General features: G+C 33.7%; 1 protein-coding gene across 1 annotated transcript in view; it reads left to right on the forward strand.

The window, feature by feature from the left end:
* Window positions 1–22923, forward strand: part of AKAP9 (A-kinase anchoring protein 9) — a 108026-nt gene that overhangs the window by 16485 nt on the left and 68618 nt on the right. The window contains exons 2-8 of the mRNA XM_029284015.1: window positions 1820–2071; window positions 5953–5997; window positions 8858–8911; window positions 9460–9630; window positions 13463–13618; window positions 15401–15592; window positions 15998–18415. Coding sequence (XP_029139848.1) covers window positions 1820–2071; window positions 5953–5997; window positions 8858–8911; window positions 9460–9630; window positions 13463–13618; window positions 15401–15592; window positions 15998–18415 — 3288 coding nt within the window. The remainder of the gene's footprint in view (window positions 1–1819; window positions 2072–5952; window positions 5998–8857; window positions 8912–9459; window positions 9631–13462; window positions 13619–15400; window positions 15593–15997; window positions 18416–22923) is intronic.

The raw sequence follows: 22923 nt of genomic DNA on the forward strand, positions 1-22923 counted from the left end.
CCACTCCCATACCTGCTATACTCGAATAAAAGTAGGTGCGTAAGAACTCAAGGGGTCTTTTCGCTCCTGCTTCTACACACCTCACCAAAGAAAGATGTTGTCCGTGTCTTCTTAAGCCGCATGCGAGGCCCGATAGTCAGCCTGACTATCGTACATCACCGGTTCCGCAAATCACCCTGGAAAGGGCCAATCGTATCAAACGGCCATGTCACTTTTTTCAATGCTGTTTTCATTTTGAGCCGTCACTAAATGAATGGTTGCTAATTAAGGACTATCTGTAATAGTCATATTTTTCCATTCTTTTGTTATTAACATTTTAAAAAGTCAAATTCTACCTTTAATTAGAATTTAATTGAGTTATAGTAGATATTTTAAATATGCAACCAAGTCTTCATTTAAAATTTAAATTCATTTATTTAGTCATTTAAAAATCAGATTGTTTGACCTTGAGAATCAGTCACATAAAGATAAGTATCCATTTATTGATTGTAATTAATAAATATATCTGATATAACAAAAAATGTCTCTGCAATTGTAATTAATAAGATTAAGATGAGTAGATTTGCAGGCTTTTGCTTATGCTGATGTTAAATGTCTATGATAACAATAGTTTCAGAGAATAGAAAGAGTCTTTTGCTATGAAAGTACGTCTCTTGTGTTTACTGTTGTTTACCCTAAGCTTGATGGAGGTAGCTGAATGGAGTCACTGGAAAGAATGCTAAGGAAATTTCTCCTGTCTTTCTTCCTCTCTCCCTTCCCCCAGGAAATACTTCAGCTTTCATAAGATTTCATTAAATAAATGTTGCTATTTTAAAATTAGAAATTGCTAAACTGACCAGGGTCACCTTACAGAGGAGATGGGTGGCATAAAAACCTAATAAATAAATTAGTTAATTGGGTAATCTAATAGGCAAATAAAACTAATAGGAAGCAAGGGCTAAATATATAGGTGAATATTTTTGTTCTACAAATCTCAAGATCCTCCTGTGAATGGGAGAGAAGCCAAATGCTGGATTATCAGTACTCTAGGGAAGGAGATTGCAAAAATTATTTTATTTCAGAGACATAACGCAAATCAGCTTGTGCCTGATTTGCAAATACTTTCTGTTTTCTGCAAATTCTTTCTGGACTGTTTTTTTGTTTATTCAAATGGCAGGATACATTTATATTTTTTAACTCACAAATAGTAAGGATGTCTGCTTCTGTTTACGGTATATATATTTGATATATATTTAAAAAATGTTGACATTCGTAAGAATAAAGTCAGATTAGGATTGTTTAAAGTTTTAAGGTTTCAGATTCATTGTTCTTTTGTATCATATATTTGTTTCTGGCTGGAAGGGAAATAAAAATTGACAACAATACAGTATTATCAGTTTTTAACTTTGAATTTATTTTGAATTATTTCTAAGCAATTACTGACTACTTTGAAGATTTAAAGATATATGCTGATTCTCTTATTGGACTACAACTTCTTCTGATGCTATTTTCACATTTTGTATATAAATTAAGCGAGAATTGACCTTTAGTCTGTATTAACCTACAATTACATTGCAAGTTTATGTAGAACACCATGCATTTTAAAAAATACTTTCATATATAATATATTAGAAATCTTTTACTCAAACATAAGGGCTGGCAATTTTCCCAAAGAGCCGAACTGGGACTGTTGTGGAGGGCTGCTACCTCCATGCCACTGCTGCCATCCTTCTGCCATCCTGCCACTGCCGCCTTGGCCAGACAGGGACAGTTAAAGGGCGGGATGTGGCCCACAGGCTGTAAAATGCCCATGTCTAACAGGATTTTCTTTTATGTTCAGCTTGCACAGTTTAGACAACGCAAAGCATACTCTGATGGGCAGCATGCATTTAAGAAGCAAAAGAAGAAAAAGATATCAAAAGTCAAAGATAAAGAATTGATACAAGAAGGTTTGGATATTAACCAATTGCAAACAGAAGAAGCATCCCCACATAACTTTCAAAAAGGAGCAGCTGCTACATCTGAATCTGTTAAAGTGAGAAATTTGCACACTGATGAAATGATCAAGGATAATCAAACATATACCACAGATGTAAGTGTTTCAGACTTTGAGATTTTTTAAAAAAAACAAAAAAAACTAGAGTTAGACTTTGAGCCTATTTATTGATAGATGGTGTAGTAAATTAAATGTTGTAAACATTCTCAAACATTTTCGTTTCAAAAGTAAGAGCAAGTAATTTTCTCGTGTAGTGCTATTAGTAACCACTATATTTTACAAGGGCCATAATATTAATAGCTCAAAACAGTACCATAAGAGGCTATAGCGCAGAGTCTGACAGAATTGAGACAGATTATAAATATTGTTAAAAATAATAAATCTATGTAGAATTTATTGAATTTGTGGTATTTTAAAAGGATTTCACAAAATAATATTCTACATTGATGTTTATTGGAAATATTACTGGTTATTGACAATCTGTAAATATTGAGTTAATAGTTGGTTTTATTGCAATGTAATGCATGCAAATTATGATAATTGTAACTGGAATTTCTAAACACTGGTAGTATTTACATTACTACTACTACTTACATTAGCAACCCCTGCAGTCTCCATTGCTATTATTAAGGGAATCCCATTGATTATTAGATGGGGATCCACCCTCACCAAGCTATTCCTTCTTGGTCTGTTCCAGCACTGAGCCTCAGTAAAATAATATTCTTGAACTTTCCCCACCTATCTATCTAACTCCATCTCTGTCCTTTTAGATGCTTGCCTATCCAGCTGCCCAGCTATACTGCCACCATCGCACTACACACCTGCCAGGACATTTTTTCATGCTGCCTTCTTTCATACTGGTATAGCTAGGACTTGTTTCACACCCTGCCCAGGGCTTCTGTTCACATGGGACCCAGGGCTTTCTTTCATAAAAGAAGCTCAATCTAAAAGATGGTTGCCTTTTTTCACATACCGAGCTTTCACTAGTGTGCAAAAGAACGGCCCAATTAGGAACTTTGAGGATCAGTTGTAAGTCCCTTCAGCTCTATCCTAACTTCAAGCATTGGCTGAACAAATAGATGTTAGACAAGAACTACCTGTATGTCTGTTGGAAATCCTCTGTGGGTCCTCACAGATCAAATTAGTACATGACACAAAAATACAATAGTAATAATAATAAAAATAATCAGATGTTTCTATCTATAAATGTGAAAATACTCTCAACCTTGTTAGTATTTGTCAGTTTATAAATAGTAATTTTAGAGAACAACTTCTTTATGATGTACAGATTTTGACTAATATAAATTTATCCTTTGTTTATTTTTTTAAACAATTACAAACACTTTACAAATATGGAGAAATATAAGTGAAATTTTAAAATGTTGCCTATCTAATTAAGTTATAAATTCACAAGATATGTACTCCCACAGAATATTACTAGCATATACTACTCTAGCTAAAGTTCATTTCCTTCCTCCTTCCCTCCCTCCCTCCCTCCCATCCCATCCCATCCCATCCCATCCCATCCCATCCCATCCCATCCCATCCATCCATCCATCCATCCAGCTGCCCACTTGCCAGAAGCCTTTAGATAGCTAACAAAAGTTAAAAGCATTAAATACGAGTATACAGGTACTCCTTGACGTACGACCACAGTTGAGCCCACAATTTCTGTTTCTAAGTGAGACATTTGTTAAGTGAGTTTGCCCCATTATACAACCTTCCTGCCACAGTTAAGTGAATCGCTATAGTTAAGTTAGTAACATGGTTGTTAACTTTACTTATCAGAAGGTTGCAAAAGGTGATCACTGAGACACTGCAACCATCATAAATATGAGCCAGTTCCCAAGCACCTGGATTTTGATCACATGATTATGAGGTTGCTGCAACAGTTGTAAGTGTGGAAAATGATCATATATTATTTTCAGTGAAGTTGTAACTTCAAATGATCACTAAATGAACAGTTGTGGAGAACTACCTGTAGTTATAATTGAACCAGTTCCTGAGGAAGACACAGATCTTCAGGCTGACAGGGCTGGGACAGACCATATTTGAGGAAGGGAAGGCAATTCCAGAGGACTGGTGTTGCAACAGAAAAGGCATGGCTTTTTATAGAATCCAGAGCATACTAATCCTGTTGGGTCATATTGGATAGGAAGAGATAACTGAACCATGATAATCCTGAAAATTATCAGACTTTGTGATATCCGAAGCAGAACATCCAGATTCAGCCATAGTTTCATTCCGTACAGCATTAACTTTGTGAACTCTCAAGCTTCCTCCTTCCGTTATATATTCAAGATGGACAATATTTAATATTTATTTGTTATGTATATATAGGGGTGTGGGTCTATATATGTGTGTGTCATGTATGTGTTTCACTTTGAGAGCAGGCAACTAAATCTCATTTTTGATGTGTGCCGTTGTGCCCACAGTAAAAAAAAAATGACAATAAAGGTTATCTTATCTTATCTTATCTTATCTTATCTTATCTTATCTTATCTTATCTTATCTTACACCTTGAATTGTACCTTGACCTCCATTGGCAATCAGTGGACTTACATATTTGCAGTGTTACATAAGAGTGCACATGTACACCTATAACTCATGCTGCCACAATTTTTTACACATTCTACTGAACAACTACACATTCAGTTGTAGTTTCTAAATGACTTTCAAGGATAGCAACATGTAAAGCACATTGTAATAATCCAGATCAAGCATAACTAGAATGCCACTGACTGTGAATAGAGCCCCCAATTCATAAATGAGTGCACTTATCACACAAGATGGTTTGTGGAACCACAGATCTATAGGGATTTCAAAATTACATACCACTTTTATCTGGGATAGCATAACCCTATATACAACTGTGAAAGATCTCTGGAACTGAATGCTCCCCAAATTCACAGCCATTTGTTCTGTCAAGGGTTGAGCATACAGTAAATCTGTTTGCACCCAAACTCCTAGCCTCTAAATATTGAAATTGAACCTTGACAGCATCACTTGGTTGGCTTAGAGCTGAGATATGTAACTGGATATTGTCAGCATATTGATATCACCTAACTTCATGCTGCTGGATGATGACCTTTCCGAATGGCATCATGTAAATATTAATGTAAATATTACAGCAAGGAGATTGAAGAACCCAGAAGAAAGAGGTCTCTGTTCTCCCACTTATACTAACTTAACTGGAACCAGCACTAAAGGCAGAAAGAGAACTTCATCAAGACCATGCTCTCATTCCCAATCCCCTGTGCTGGTCCAGAAGGATACCATGATTGATGGCATCAAAATTAGCAAGAGACCAAGAAGGACCAGGCTTTAATATTTATTTTATTGGATTTGAAGACCATCAAACTGCTGAACAAATCTGAGCAGTTTATATCAAGCACAACACATGTTCTGGCCCAACTTTTAGTCTCACTAGATAAACTAGACCAGGAAATCAATTTCACAGAAAAGCTAAAACTACTTTTATTGAGTTTGGCTGTAATAATAGAATTTTTTTCCACCTGCAATTGTATGTAGTATCACAGTCAGCTTTAAGGAATGTCCCCATTGTGAACTGAATTCTCTGTAATGTTAGTTTATACTTAAGATTTGTACCAAGATTCAAATATGCCCAAAGTCAGTAAGGTAAAATGATTCCTAAAGCCCAAAGACAAGTTTCAACTTGATTATAGGCTCCAAAAGGTTTCTTGCAATTTAATTCCAGGAAAGAAATATCAAGAGAGATTCAAATTACCAATTGCCAAGAGTAATCTTTGTTTATTATTCAAGCCTTATTATTCAAGTCATTACATTTTGCTTCATTTTTCCAATATAAGCACCTTTTAAAAATGTGTGTTAATTTTAAGCAGTCTTAGCAATAAGAGATGCTGCCTAGCAACTGTTGTTCAAGATACTGAAGATTTTCATTATCTTCCTATGTTAGAATACTATAAAAAAATCATGTATTTTTATTTCTGTTTTAGCTAGAAAGTGAGATTTCTACTCCAGCAGATGATTACAGCTCAGAGGTAAGATGTGATGTCTTATATGTTGCTTAAAAAAAGCATAGTTTATAAATGCTGCTTTAAATTATTTATGCTCTATTTTTATTATGTCAGTTTATTTTATGTGAACCATTTTATAAAATCAGCATAGTGAAAGATGATCTACAATACACATCTAAATAAGTATTCGTAAAAATAATTTTAGGAGAAATATTATGACTAAATAAAATGCTATAGCTTTGCAAAAGTGGATTTATCAATAATTATCAAATATTATTGGACTATTTTCTGATGTGTAAATATGTCTGTATACAATACACATACACTACATATATATCCACATGCATAAATGCACATAAAGATATAGTTATATGCCTGTAGAAATTTTATTTTATTATATACATATACTCTAATTGTACTAGGTATGAATGTGTCTTTTACTGTTTGAGCATAAATACATTAAGCATATAACGATATATAATTTTTATAATGCATATATAAAAGCATTGGAACATTGTAATGAGAAGGGATGTGATAGACTGGTCCTCTTGGTACCTCCATTTACAATTCTCTTGCTACACTCTCCCATACATTTATGAGCAGCTTATTAAGTATGCTGCCAACACCCTCTTTAGTACTTCTTTGCGGTGGTTTAATGTATGGATAAGTCTCCTTTGACATTTCTCAGTAGCTCAGCCTAGCAGGAAGTGTATAAAGTTAAAAACCTTTCAGAATGGATTGATTCAGCAAAGAAATCCAACCCTTGTTTAATTGAAATTGAAATTAAGGAACCAACAGAATCCACAAAGGACAAAAAACAAAAAGAGTTGAATAATTAGCTTGAAAAAGTTTTTCTAAACTAATTGCTTCTCCACTAAGGAATATTCATATAGGACAGAGCAGAAGGGAATAAATCACAATATAATAAAATGAAACAAAGGCAGATCCAAAACATTACTTTGCTTTTAACTCCATTGCTCTTTAGATAGTTATATCATTCTTGATTCTCCAGCTTCTACATCACTGAAACTTAGGACTTTACTTACTTACCTCTAAGTCAGCTGGGATAAACCTGTTCTTATCTTTCCATGAAAACAAAGTACAAAGGAAAAATTAAGTCTATATAAATTTTCATATTCCTTATTGGTTCTTTAGAGTTTGAATTTCTTGAATTTCTTGAATTTCCCTAATGAGCTCTACTTACTATCTAGATCAGGGGTGTCAAACTGCCAGCCCGCAGGCCGGTTGCATCATGCGGAGGCTGCGGCCATCGCAGCTCCGGCAATGCAAAAAAATAATAATAATCACGTGACACATCACGTGACGTGGCGAATTTGACACCAGTGATCTAGATTGATAGATTATTATTGACAGTCGTGGCTGACTGAATACAGGTTACAGAGCTGTAGTGAAACCCAAACTTTTCCATATTCTGTGCCATTGTCCAACTCATATTGGTTCCTTCACCCATAGGACTATTTCTCATGCAAGGCACAAAGACTGTGTGGAGAAACTCATCCATACAAGTTGTTGTTGAGTACATCTTTTGCATCCTCTGTCAAATTATTTAATGGACTTCATAGAGTTCTATTTGTATCCATAACTGCTCAAACAAGATGGTGGGATCATGGTGAGAACAAGGATTTGACACGTCTGTCCTTTCCCCCATAGGCAAGCAGGGCTACTGCTTAAAGGTTACTTCAGAAAATTTGTACATTGAAGTGTATGATTTAATACAGCATTGTCAAATATTCGATAACTCATGTTTTTTGTTGTGCTTCATTTTGCATAAATATTTGAATAAGCACAGCAATAACTTGGAATGTAAGGCCCTGAAGCTATAAGATGATCCAAAAAGACAGGGATAAATTGTGAGAGGGATAAGTTGTTTCTGATATGTTTGTATTAACAATTTATTCATATCGGACATTTAGTATTTAACCTTCAGTATTTAACTGAAATATCTAATATTTCAATTTACTTGAGTTCTGTTTTTCAGTGTCTTAGGTAAGGTTTTAGTTACCAACACAACAAATAAAATTCTATTCCTCAATTCAGAATTCAAGTTTTTGAAAATCTTGGGAGTTTTGTATCAGCTGTTATACTGGGTATGTTTGGAATAACAGAATCTATGATGTATTTTCAAAAATATAAGTTACTTATAATTGTCACTTCTGTTTTCCTCCATTTGGGTCTTAGAATGATGCCCAGTAAGTTTACCCTCAAGTTAAGTTCACTTGCTAGTGATCACCTGAATGTGTTCTATGTAGTTTTTTGGCAGCGGTATGGAAGTGGCTTATAATGATTTCTTCCATGTTTCCCCCCCTCTCAGTTGTATTACTAATTGGGTCTGACCTAATTTAGCTTTGTGAGGATTTGTCAGTATTGCTTAGATGGTTCCACCTCTATAACTCTTCCTTCTAGTTCCCCCAAATTAGATGAGAAACTGTATTAGATTTGTATTACTTTTTGGTGGAAATACATTTTGTGCTAACATTGCAATGGAAACCTTGAAGTATTTTCTTCTTAAAAATACATAAATTATCCACGATATCTTTATCAAGCCTTTGTACATAATTCTGCATTAGGAAAAAGAACCTGATTCTGCAAAAATTAATTTTTTAATGAAATCCTTTAAACACATTTTTTTCATCCTTCAAGCCTTTGTTGGAGAAAGATATTTCAAGAAATGACCTTGTCATTTAACTTTACTGACGAGTATTTCCTTGTGTTGATTAAGTAAAATGGAGGTATAATTAATCAGGAGTAAAAATGAGACTACTGTATACTTACTAGAGGATAGGTAGTTATTTCCAAGTAGACATCAATTACATTCTAAGTTGTATTTTAAAGTGTAACCTATATAGACATTTTTCTCATGCAGATAAATGGTGGCAATTTTTTGACAAGAACTGATGTACCTTCTGACTTTATTAGGGTACAGTATTTACATTAATTCATGGCAGTTAATACTAAAACACTAAATGATTTGCTTTGAGAAATGAATTAAGACTATTAACTGCAGTTCTTCTACTTGCATGCCATAACAATTTCTAACTTATGTGCTCTATCCTTCTGTTGCATTTTTACACTATTGAGAAGACAAATTTTAAAATTTAATTTGGATTAATATAATGTTGTTGCTCTTGCACAGCAAGCTATACTAATAAAGTTAGTTTCCATAGCAATGCTCTAAAGCAGGAGTCCCCCACCCCCGGTATGTGGATTGGCAGTGGGTTGCGGCATGCCAAAAACCAGGCTACACAAACAGTCGAAGCTCCATGGGATGCCGCAGCACACAAAACCACACACCCCTCCAGGCTGTGCAAAAACCTCTCTCCACGGAACCGGTCCCTGGTGCCCAAAAGGTTGGGAATCACTGCTGTAAAGTACTGTCTCATTTTGCAAAAAAATAAATATTTTACATATCTTCACTTTAAAACAATATTGTACCATGCTGGGTTTAAGAACCTTGAATTGGTTTAGGAAGAAGAATTGGAATTTGGAGAGAAGTATACTGATCATGAGGTGCAGAATACTATAACAGAACTGCAGATGATGAAGAATGAATTGGCTGGAAAGCAGCAAGAGATTGAAGAGCTAAATAAAGAGCTAGAAGAAATGAGGGCAGCGTATGGTACAGATGGATTGCAACAGGTATAATTACCTTATGTTGCTTTCTGCATGCTTGGTACAATCTGAGTTCTAAAAATGTTCATTTTTTTGTTTCATTTACTGATACTAATATTAAAAGTATTGGTATAACTGCTTCAGCTTCCACATTTTTTGATTCAGTTCTTAATGAGTTTTGACTTTAATTCTATAAAAAATAATAGGGTTAATTTTTTTTTAGAATATTCCCTAGTTTTTTAGAGAAAGGGCAGTGAAATTAGCGTTCCTTTTATAAATCAAGAAGGTGGTTGATAACGTAATGGTGCAATAAAATTTATCCATGTCTTGGAACCTGGATAATATGTAAATCTATGCTAATCAATTACATTTCTGGATTAGTTCTTAGGAGAACACTAAGGAATCATTTTGGATAGTGAGATGGGTTGTATACAGTATAAATTAAATAATGTCTGCACCATAAAAATGTATACATATAATATTCTGTGCACATTACACTGCTATTGTGCATATTTAGTATGTGTATACATTCTTTATCGTCCTTTTGGATTATTGATGAAATAGTGATGGAAAATAGCATTTCAAAGTAGACAACTTTATCCCATTTTTCATACTATATCTGGTTTCTCTCCTCTTATATAAAGATTATATCTTTTGCCTTTATTATTCAAATTATGATAGATACAATAATTACAGGAAGATTTCAGAAAATGCACCTATAAGATCTATGTTTACTGTTAGCCATTATACACTTATGGAATGATGTAGACTTTTGTGGTGCTTTGTTTTGTGACCCAGAGCATTTGTGAACAGACAGATAGCAATAGCAATAGCACTTAGACTTACATATCACTCTGTAGTGCTTTACAGCACTCTCTGGCAGGTCTACAATCTCAGCATATTGCTTCCAACAATCTGGGTCCTCGTTTTATCAGTCTTGGAAGGATGAGTCAACCTCGAGCCCCATGAGGATCAAACTCCAGGCTATGGTCAGAGTTAGCCTGCAATACTGCTTTCTAACCATTGCACCACATGGGCTCTTTATAAAAGATAAAAGAAACACTCTGATCAGAAATTAAATTAGAATAAGATCTGAACTGTGGAAGATGCTGAAGTAATTTTTTGTGATAGCCTACTTGTGAATATTTATTTTTATGCCTAAATTGTTTTAAGTATGCCAGGGTTTTGTCAGAATCTGAGTTGTCTTATTTTTGTAAAACAATTGGATTCTCTGTACCCCTATTCTATCCTTCATTGTCGTTCAAAATATTATTCCAGAAAATATAAGTATTCTCTGATAAAAGAATGAAATGTAATATATGATATGTGATATACACAGCATAAAATCCTTAAAAGCAAAGAAGTGTTCCATAATGAGGTTATAAGGGGTCCCAGGCCATCCAAAATGTATGTTATATCATGTATGAATAATTAGTAATAGTCATAGATACTTATTATGATTTGTTGAAGCAGTTATGTTTTTTACCTTTATCTTTAAATTATTTCATCTGGAATGATATAACATTTATTTATTTATTTATTTATTGATTGATTGATTTCTATCCCAACTTTATTACTTTATGAGTAACTTATACTAAATTTGCTCTCTTTATAGAAAGTTACAAACTCTTAATAGTAATTTCTAGTAACAGAAAAACTTGGAGTTTTTCAGAGTGCATTTTATCCCACCTTAGATGTTTGTATTTTACTAAATTTATAATGTAACATTGTTATTCTAGGTTGCAGTATATCTGTTTTTTTAATGAAAGATAAACACTCAATGAAAAACAACTTCCTTTACAAGATTTTTATAAGTCTTAATATTAAACATTAAACATATTAACATTTTAAAATCATTGTGTTAATTTCATATGGTATTTGCAAGAGAAAGTATTTACTGAAGTTTTGGGCATATGAATTTTAAAAAACCAGGATGTAATTACAGTGCTTTTCTTTTCTCATCTTTCCATTACAAGTAGTCCTCAACTTATGACCAGTCACTAAGCTAAGTTCAAAGTTATGATGAACCCCTAAAATGGGACTTACAATCCGGATTCAAAGTTTCAATGTCTATGCCCCCTGGGTCATGTGATTATATTTTTGGCTCTTGGCATATTTATGGTTGTTTGCAGCATCTTGCAGTTGACTGTGATTTATGACATTTTTGCCAGAAACCAGCAATTATTTCCAGTTTCTTGCAAAACCTTTCCCAGAGTGAACAACAGTTTGCTTAACAAATTGGGTTTGTTTAATGTCTTCCACAAAAAAAGATAATAAAATTGGATGTGGTCACGTAAATGACCCACTTTACAACTGTGACAGGGTTATGACCAAAAGTGTGGCTCAATTACAATCATATGTTGAGGACTGTCTGTATCTCTTGCTATATAATCTTTTGATATCTTGCTTTTTGTTTGCCCAATTAGTATCACAATTATGTTTTATTATATTCATCAAAGAAGGCCTGAAAATAGTTTCAGTATAATTTGGATAACTGAAACTAAATACCATAATATACTAAAGTGCAGGTATAGAGAACTAAGAGTATAATTGATTGTTATGAGTTAGAAATGTATAATATGTTATGATGTTTGCTAAATGTAGAGAATGTTTAAGGGTAAAAACTTTTTTAAAATGATTTATTGGCTTGATTTAAAAATGCAGGAATCTATTTCTTAAAAAGAACTCTAATCTCTTTTCTAGTTTTGCATACTTATACAATACAACTTTCTTGATTTTCTTAATTTAGCATTTTTTCTAGCTTTTTTAGTGAGAAAATTGAACATGTTCAAAGTGAAAATGAGGTTAAGTAGAGATTCCAGTTTGTAGTCTAATATTGCAAAACCATTTCCTTATTTCTCTGTCACCATTTACATTATCCTATGCCATCTGCTACAATTGATGGAAGGAAATATTTTATTTATGCTTGCTTTTTCAACGTTTAGCTCATTTTTTGCTCATTTAAAGCTCTGAAAGAGAAACTAAGGCATCTTCCAACTTAAAACTGCATTGGATTGATTGTTGGAAAAACAGTTTCTTTCACTGATAAAATATGTCTTGCATATGTCGCAATATTTATTTCAATCCAACAGAGTAATTTTCATTGGATTCAGTTTCTTCTTTAACGTTGTCCCCATTTGTCCTTTTGTTTTATCTTTCTGGAGCATGATATTTGAATGATTGCTAATTGTTTGATGATTGAAGTTTTTTAGATCTATTCAAGAGAGTATAAAAAGTATAACTATAAGCAGTCCCATATTCTTTTACAAACATTAAAAAATTATTTGGGGCTTGTGCTGAAAATCAGTTCTTGGAAATTTTTTTAGAAATGTAAAAAAGTGTTCATAAGCTACTAATATTAGAATTATACCGAGACAAACACTTGTATTTATATTAGTATTTTAAAGTATTAATTGGTAAAAATAATATCATTAGCAAGGAAATCAATATTCTGTTATACATATAAAAGAGAATATATGTAGCTCAGCATTGTACTATAGAATTCTTAGCACTCTCAGAGCTTTGTTTTCTTGCAAATATTTCATTGCCAGGCTAGATAAATTATATGGTACCAATGAGATTTGCTGGTTGTTTATTTATATTAGCTTGCCCTGATAGTTTTTGTAGTTATGTGGCTTTCTCTTTGATGAAACCCTAATCAACAACCATCAAGGAGAAAGTCAGCAAGCCCTATTCCCCATTGATAATGTTACATTATAGAGAATATACTGTGATGTCTTTATACTAAAAATGTTTAATTTTTGTGTTTTCTGGACATATTTGTATGCATCCAAGACTCATCTGACCTGATATAAAGTTCCTTTTAAATGGTATTAATATTTAACATAACTTTCTCTAGCTGCAGGAATTTGAAACTGCTATCAAAAAAAGAGACAACATTATAACCCAACTCACTGCTAATCTGCAGCAAGCCAGGATGGAAAAAGATGAAACTATGAGGGAATTTTTGGAACTGACAGAACAAAGTCAAAAACTGCAAATTCAATTTCAGCATGTAAGTACTGATAATATTGTATTAAAATTAAAAAAAAATTCTTAAATCATTCCAGTTATTGAAGGAAAAATATATATGTTTCTATCGTCTTCTATTCTTTCCCATTAGGCAGACCCATTTTTGAGGTAATGGATTAATTCTGATTTTATATATTGTTCAGTGACTGGATTCATATTAAACTTTGACTTTGCAAATGATACTTATGAATAATGGCCCATTCATTCTATCCAAATTCCAAAATTTTACTTTAAGGGAGCCTTTCAAATTAGAATTATGAGCTAAAAACAGTGCTGACTTAGAGAGTTCACAAACAGTGGTTTGGCTATTTTGATAAAATGGAAGTGCAAGTTGATCAAACTGGGCTTTTATTTAACAGCTTGAGGTGGAAAAGAATGGATAAGACTGTGTTCAGGATTTGTTTTAGTTATAAATCACTACATTGAATCTGGTCAGTATACAATAAATCAGGAAACATCAAACACTTCAAAAAGTAATAAGAAAAAAGATAATCTCTCCTAATTTGGCAAAACAAGCTTGAACAATATTTATTTATTTATTAAATTTATATTTATTTATTTATTAAATTTATATGGTTTTCAAAGTCTTGTGAAATGCAAGGAGGAACTAAGTAAACATATTTCCAGTGTGGGGACAGCGAATCAAACTCAGCAAGGTTCCCATCAAAAGCTATTTGTTTATTCAGATCAGTTAGGAGCATCTCACTGTCTATATTGTATTGAGCCATTAGGAAGAATTCTGTGTTCTCCTGACTAAAAAGGGACATACACATTTCTATATCCAGTGAAGGGAAAGAAAGTATCAGAAATTAATGCTAAATGCTAGTTATTTATATCAAAGGAACTAAGTTATTTTTTTAAGTAGATTCATAAATGTAAGATAGCTTGCTGAAAATATTAGAAACATATTTTTCTAAGATAAGTCAGCTGCTTTGGGGGAAACCATATTACATTAATTTGAAAATGTCTTGGAAATATTTTTTAATAGGCTTGGTATTAGATATCTATGTTTAGATACATTGTTGTTGTTTTTAATGCTTTTATTTATAATGCTGGTCTGTGACCATAATTGATTAATCAATATGTTTTTTTAAACTAATTATATTATCAACATTCTATTGCAGCAGTCCCCAACCTTTCTGGCTTGGCAGCCCAGTGGGGGGGGGGGGAGAGAAGGGAACTGGCCTGTGCAAGTGGTGGGCCAATGTGAGCACATGTGCATATGTGCTAGCCCACCACTCACACAAATCAAGCTGCGCTCGTGTGTGCCAACCTGACGCTCATACAAGTCGAGTTGTGCATATGCATGCCAGCTCGTTGCTCATATAAGTTAAGCTGCACACATGCACCTGTGCACCAGCCATCCATTCACATGGCCCAGTTCCAAACAGGCTGTGGCCCATTAGTGGATTGGGATCCAGGGCTTGGGGACCCTTGTTTTATTGCATGCACATATCTGAAAGTGTAGCCAGTTTTTTTCTGTATCAACTAATCGTAGGTTTCCTGAATGAAGTTTCTTTATCTTTTGTAATTCCAAAATATATGGTTGATTGTATTAGAGAAGTTATAAAAATTCAGAAGGAAAAGGGACTAATGGGATTGCTAATATCTTGCTCTTTATGATATCTTTTAAGAATGCTTCCTCTGTTTAAAATGCAAAATATATGCCTTTGTGCGAGAGAAATAAAAATATGTTACTGAGAATGCTTAATTTGGAAGCCACTTTTTCAAACAATGCCTCTTAATACACTGTTCTATTCATAAGTTGCAGGCAAGTGAAACTTTAAGGAACACTAGTCACAGCAGTACAGCTACTGACTTATTACAAGCTAGGCAACAGATATTTGCCTATCAGCAACAGCTTGAAGAACAAGAGCAGCTGTTGAGAAACTATCAGAAGAAAAATGAAGACTTTGAAGTGCAGGTTTCCCTTCTGCAACATAAAATCATGGACATGGTCTGTATTTTAAGGCTATACATTTTGTCATAGTTATTGTTTAAAAGAGGTTTAAAATGGTACAATTGTCTGTCACTTATAGATACACAATATAAACTTAGCCATTGTTTTAAAATCCATTTTAAGAATAAGATTATCATATTAAAGCATAATGTAGTTTATTTGAGTAGACATGTATTATCAAACAGAACAGTTTCTTTTTTAAACCCAGTTTCAGAATTTAATGTACTATTTGAATCCAAATCCTGTACTCGTTTTATTGACTTTTTTGTAATGTATTCTTCTAACTCTAAATCAATAGTTTCTTTTCATGGTAATACAGAACTTAAGAAATCTGAGATATATAAAAGTACAACACATTAGAAATTTAAAGTAAATAAAATAAGGTAACTGTTTTTATTATAGGAAAAATGGAAAGATGAAGAAGATTGTTCTACAAAGAAAAAAATGCAGGAACAACAAACAACTATTGAACAACTGGAAGCAAAATGTATAGAACATGAAGAAAATGTATTTCTTTATCTGAAAAAATTATCAATTGCTGAGAAATCTCTGGAGGAATTAAAAGAAGCGACTTTTGAAAAAAATCAAGAGATGGATAATGTGAAGTTTGAACTAATAACTTCTAAACAAAAAGAAAGACAATGCTCTGATGAAATAAAACAGTTAATGGGAACTGTGGAAGAACTGCAAAAGCGATTTCACAAAGATACCCAACATGAGAATGATATTAAAGAAAAAATGGAACTTGAAGCCCAAAGGAAACTTGCAGACCTTAGGGCAGAATTGGAAGAAATTCATGGCCAGCAAATTGTACAACTGAAACAAGAATTAATCAGAGAACATTCAGCAGAAATTGAAAAGCTCCTTGCCCAACAAAAAGCAGATCTAGAGAAGCTATACTCTGATAATACTAATGAAGACCAAATGCACTTAATGAATAGTGCAATTAATGAACTGAATCAGATGCTTCAGGATGCTAATTATCAAAAAGAAAAAGTAAAAGAAGAATTGTCCAAACAGGTTAAATTGTTATCCTTGGAAAAATCTTCTCTTCAAAATCAAGTGGAAGATCTTTGTCAAGAACTGAGTTTTGCAAGAGAACAGATCCAAAGAGTTAAAAAGACTATAAATGAAAAAGAATCCAAATTGCAAGAAGTAGATATGTTAAAAATCACTATAGGAGATCTAAAAGCTCAACTTGCTTCAGCTTCAGAGATCAGGGAAGAACTAGAAATGAAACATGATGCAGAAATTACCAACTACAAAATAAAACTTGAAATGCTGCAAAAAGAAAAGGATGCTGTTTTGGATAGGATGGCAGAATCTCAAGAAGCAGAACTAGAGAGATTGAGAACTCAGCTTTTATTCAGTCATGAAGAAGAATTATCAAAAGTTAAAGATGATTTACAAATAGAACACAAAATAAATATTGAAAATCTTAAAGATAATATGGCTATGCAAGCTAAACAGCAATTAGATGATTTTCAAAATGAAATGAACATAAAAATAGAAGCTGTGCAATTTGAAAATGATAACTTAATAAAAAATCAGAATCAACTCACATTAGAAATAGCAAGACTAAAAGATTTACATCCACCTACAATAAATACTAACTCCGAAGAAATGATGCTTCTGGTAAATAACCTCCAGAAAGAGATAGAAGTTCTTAGACAGGAAGAAAAGAAAAAATGTGTACTTGAACAGGAGATTCAGGAGGTGCAACTTAAAACAGAATTATTTGAGAAACAAATGAAAGAGCAAGCACATTGTCTTCAAGAAAAGTATTTATTACTTGAAGCACAAAATACTGTACTTGAAGGTGAAAACAAGGCTTTGCAAGAGAAATTAAATAAATGCACAATTAAGAATGTGGTAGGGAACTTGATTTTAACTAGTGACAATTCCAGTTCAGGGGATTTTGATTTACAAAAAAGAATAGACACATTAATAGCTGAAAATGAAAAACTTGTACAACAAGACATTAAACAAAAGGAAGTGATTGATACACTAAAAAACTCTTTTTCACTTGCTGAAATAAATTTTAAACATGATTACCAAGAACTCCAAGAAAATTATAATTCTCTTTTAAAGGTAAAATTGGAATTAGAAGAAAGCAAGAACAAGAATGAAGCTGAATATAAAACCAAACTCCAGGCTTTGGTGGAAAAGATTCAACATTTACAGGGAGGTTTTCCTATTGGGTTGGAAACTCAAAGTACAGTTTTTCACAGTAAGAGAGAAAAAGTTTTAAATGATTTTGGGGAAGTTATAGAAAAAGACACAACAGAACTTATGGAAAAACTTGAGCTTGCTCATCATGAGAATTTAGAACTTTCATTAAGACTTTCTGATCTTTCTGAACAGTTAAAAGTAAAGCATCATCAAATCTGCCAATTAAATGCAGAAGTTATGTGCCTAAAACAAGATAAAGAGCACATTTCAGCAAGATGTAAAAAATTAGAATTTGTAGTTGGTCACAAATTGGAGGAAAATAAGAACACTTTTGAACATGAAACAAAAAATTACAGTATGGAACTAGCCAAAGACCAGTCTAATGAATCTGGAAACTTTATTTCTGACTTCAATCAGAAATTTGACAAATCAATAGGAGAAAAAGAAGGAAAATTAATACCAAGTGAGCTGTTGATTCACAGCATTCCAGTGGAAGAGATACTTCAACAAAAACTAAGCCCAGAACCAGAATCACCGTTAGATAACTTTAATCAAATGCGTGACATAACAGGAGAGACTATGTGTGTGGATTTTGTGCAAAGCGAAAACAAGCTTAAGGAACAGCTGGACATGTTGAAAACTGAACAGGTATGGATCGACATATATGAAAGCATGAATATATATATTTCTGCATGCCTTCTCAGTAGGATAATATGTGCTAATAAGGACTTATTGTATAAGGGCATTCTCTTGAGGATGTACAGTTACATATCTGTTTTATATGATTTTCCTTGAATGTGTGAAATTCATTCACAGGTATTTTGGGCAAATCGAGACATATTAACATAGAAACACAGAAAACTGATGGCAGAAAAAACCCTTCTTATCCACTAAACCACTTAGTGGATAAGCCCTATCCTGTACAACTTTTTAATGAGCTCATTATGTGGAACTATATCAATGTTTTGCTAAAATTTAGATAGGCTATGTTCACAGTACCATGTTTCATCTAAAACATTTGTGACATATTTAAAAAGGTTTAGTTTTTTTAGTTTAATGTGATATGATCTGTCCTCATCCGCCCCTGAATCTGCTTTGGGTGCATCAAGTTGTGCACTTTTAAATGTTCATTAATCTTTTTTTTTTTCAGGAATGATTCCATTAACTTCACCTCTGCATACAATAAACTCACAGGCCTATAGTTTCTAGCTTCTTCCCTAGCCTCTATCTTGTGGATGGGTACAACATTAACTGTTCACCAGTCCTCAGGAACTTCACCTGTTAGAAGAGACTGGTTAAACAGATCAGTTAATGGTCCAGCAAGCACACCTAGAAGTTCCCTCAGAACTCTGGGATGAGTATTATCCTGACTCATTACTTTCTTAAGCTTTAAGTGGGCTAGCTCACACCCACCTTCATCTCTAAAAACCTTGCAAAAAAACCTGCGCTGCTAGGACTAGTGTGATCTTTCAACCTGTTTTTGTTACTGGCATTTAGTAGAATGAGCAAAAATATTTGTTTAGATGATTTTTGCCAGGCTTTCCTTAACAAAAAAATTGTTTGCGTTTTTTATTTTCGTGATTGCATAATTTTTTCTCTTTCTGTCGCTAATGTACCTAAAAAGGTTTTATTCCATTTTTTAATACAGTTAGCCAGTTCCTCCTCTTTCTATGCTTTAGTAGCACTAATAACTTGTGTGGTTTCTTTCTGTAGGTTCTTAAACACCTCTCTATCAGTACATTTCCACTATTTGTAATCTGCTATATGCTGATTTTTTTTCTCCTTTATTATCCTACACACATCTGCTATGAACCAGAATGGGTTTTTCTTTCTTTTGCTTTTACTAATGTGCCTCACATAGACAGTAATTGCCTCCAAAATAGCAGTTTTATCAATGTCCACTGAGCACTTTCTCCTGTCACTTTATGCCACCCTTCAAGTTTAGAATAGAATAGAATAGAATAGAATAGAATAGAATAGAATAGAATAGAATAGAATAGAATAGAATAGAATAGAATAATAGAGCTGGAAGCAATCTTGGAGGTCTTCTAGTCCAACCCCGTTTAGGCAGGAGTCCCTATACCATTTCACACAAATGTTGTCCAATCTCTTCTTAAAAACGTCTAGTGTTGGAGGATCCACAACTTCTGGAGGCAAGTTGTTCCACTGATTAATTATTCTAACTGTCAGGAAATTTCTCCTTAGTTCTAGATTGCTTCTCTCTTTGATTACTTTCCATCCATTGCTTCTTGTCCTGCCTTCAGGTGCTTTGGAGAATAGCTTGACTCCCTCTTCTTTGTGGCAACCCCTGAGATATTGGATCACTGCTATCATGTTATCCCTAGTCCTTCTTTTCATTGATTTTCTATGGGATTAAGGTCTAGAGACTGGCTAGGCCACTCCAGGTCCTTAATGTGGTTCTTCTTGAGCCACTCCTTTGTTCCCCTGGCCGTGTGTTTTGGTTCATTGCCATGCTGGAATATCCATCCACGGCCCATTTTCAATGCCCTGTCCATCGTCCCTTTGATGCGGTGAAGGTATCCTGTCCCCTTAGCAGAAAAACACCCCAAAGCATAATTTTTCCATCTCCATGTTTGACAGCGATCATAGATAGCATTCCTCCTCCTCCAAAGCGAGTTGAGTTGATGCCAAAGAGCTTGATTTTGGGTTCATCTGACCACAACACTTTCACCCAATTCTCCTCTGAATCATTCAGATGTTCATTGGCAAACTTCAGATGGGTCTGTACATGTGCTTTCTTGAGCAGGGGGACCTTGCGGGCACTGCAGGATTTCAGTCCTTCACAGTGTAGTGTGTTACCAATTGGGTTTTTTTGTGTGACTATGATCCCAGCTGCCTTGAGATCATTGACAAGATCCTCCTGTGTATTTCTGGGCTGATTCCTCACTGTTCTCATGATCATTGAAACTCCACGAGGTGAGATCTTGCATTGGAGCCCCAAACCGAGGGAGATTGACAGTTATTTTGTGATTCTTCCGTTTGCAAATAATCACACCAACTGTTGTCACCTTCTCATCAAGCTGCTTGGCAATAGTCTTGTAGCCCATTCCAGCCTTGTGTAGGTCTACAATCTTGTCCCTGACATCCTTGGACAGCTCTTGGGTCTTGGCCATGATGGAGAATTTGCAATCTGAATGATTGATTGCTTCTGTGGACAAGTGTCTTTTATACAGGTAACAAGCTGAGATTAGGAGCACTCTCTTTAAGAGAGTTCTCCTAATCTCAGCTCATTACCTGTATAAAAGACACCTGGGAGCCAGAAATCTTGCTGATTGATAGGGGTGATTGCATTTCACTCATTAAAATGCAAATCAAGGTATAACTTTTTTGAAATGCATTTTTCTGGATTTTTTTGTTGTTCTGTCTCTCATTGTTAAAATAAACCTACCATTAAAATTATAGACTGATCATTTCTTTGTCAGTGGGCAAACATACAAAATCAGCAGGGGATCAAATAATTTTTTCCCTCACTGTATTTCTCATGATCAATTTCAAGTAAATGATAAAATAACCTAGAATTTATCAATATATATTTGACTGTTACCTCTTCCCAAAAATTAGAATATTATTTTATTTGATCTTATAGGATGATGTAGGCATAAGATTTAAAAGACATAAGATTTAAACATAACTATTCATCTGAAAAAATAGAGCATGTAGTTTTTGTACCCAATAGTGGTTGGTAGGCTATGAAGAATTTAATTGGAAATCTCTATTATGTTCCTTCTTATAGATCAGATATTCTTAAAGGAACATAATGGAAACTAAAGATACTTCAATTTATTACTGAATGTAATAATAAGATCTGAATAGAAATTAGATCTTTTAATTTTTAAAAAATGTTAATTTGAATTGAAGGAATGTTTTATTGTCTTTAGCATTCACAATGATACTAAAAATAAATAAATTGTCAAGTTTTGAAACACGGTTTTGCTGATGCGACAAATATTGCTTCTCAGCTTGCCAGCAAACTTGAGGGGGAGGGGACAGGTTTGGAATGCAGATTTCAAAGATTTAAGAAGCCAGACCCTGAGACTCAAGGACATTACACCAGGTGTCTGGCCAGGCCTAAAGATGCTTTCTCATAACAATATTTTTCTATTTCATTGGGCAATGTGACCTGACCCAGAGGGAGAAGGGAGAATTCAATGTTTTTACTATATGGGTTTGGGAGCAGTCTTGCCACAGCTTGTTTTGTTTTCATTAGTGCCGAAGTGATGTACTCAATAAAGTTTTACATTAAGAGATTGGAATGTCTCAAAGGTGTTTGCTTGGTTGGGTTTGTCAGTTGGAACTTGTATAAATGTTATTATGATTAATAATTGGAAAGTTTCTAGTGGAAAAAAAGAAAAACCACATTGTTCAGTACGACAGAAAGAGAGGTGCAAGCCACCTGCATTTACTACATAATTTTGTTTAAAAATTAATTATTAGAGGCTTAAATATTTGCAGAAATGAGAGTAGAAATGCAGAATATTCGCTTCAGGAAATTTTCAAAGCACACTGAAAATATTCAGTCTGTCTTACCAATGACATAATGCATATTCCAGTGTGCCTTTGAAAACCAGAAAAATAATAATAATTTATTTTAATAGACTGAAATATAACCATCTACTTTAAAGAACAATATAATATTTCACTATATTGTCATTAGGATTGCTTCTTGAATTATGGAGTCCATATCATATATCAGGAGGACCAGAAAAGACAATACTTTGCTGCTTGATTGTTTGAAGGGACATTTTTGTTACACTTTAAGGGAATTCTGGTCACGCCCACTTTCTAACAACCTAGGCTTATTAGGAATAATTTCTTCCTGTACTCTTATTCCATTCAACAACAGTAGCAACATCCTAGTATGGCTGGGAAAAATCAAACACCACAAGTCACTGGGATTTACAAGGCAAGAAAGGTTTATTGTCCTTGCTTTTGAAGTCTTCAATTAATTTATAAAATATTAAGTATTATTATCTTGGATGTTTTGGATTAATATATTGCTGAAATCGAACATTGTTGTAAACTGCTTGAAAAATTGCAGATTAAGGTAGCATGCAGTTTTAATGTGAGACTGCAACAGATTATTTATATCTTTAACATCTTGGGGAATAAAATGATTATTAAAATATGTATATGGT

The sequence above is a fragment of the Protobothrops mucrosquamatus genome, unplaced genomic scaffold (genome assembly GCF_001527695.2).
Source record: "Protobothrops mucrosquamatus isolate PMUCROS unplaced genomic scaffold, P.Mucros_1.0 scaffold332, whole genome shotgun sequence".
Lineage (NCBI taxonomy): Eukaryota > Metazoa > Chordata > Lepidosauria > Squamata > Viperidae > Protobothrops > Protobothrops mucrosquamatus.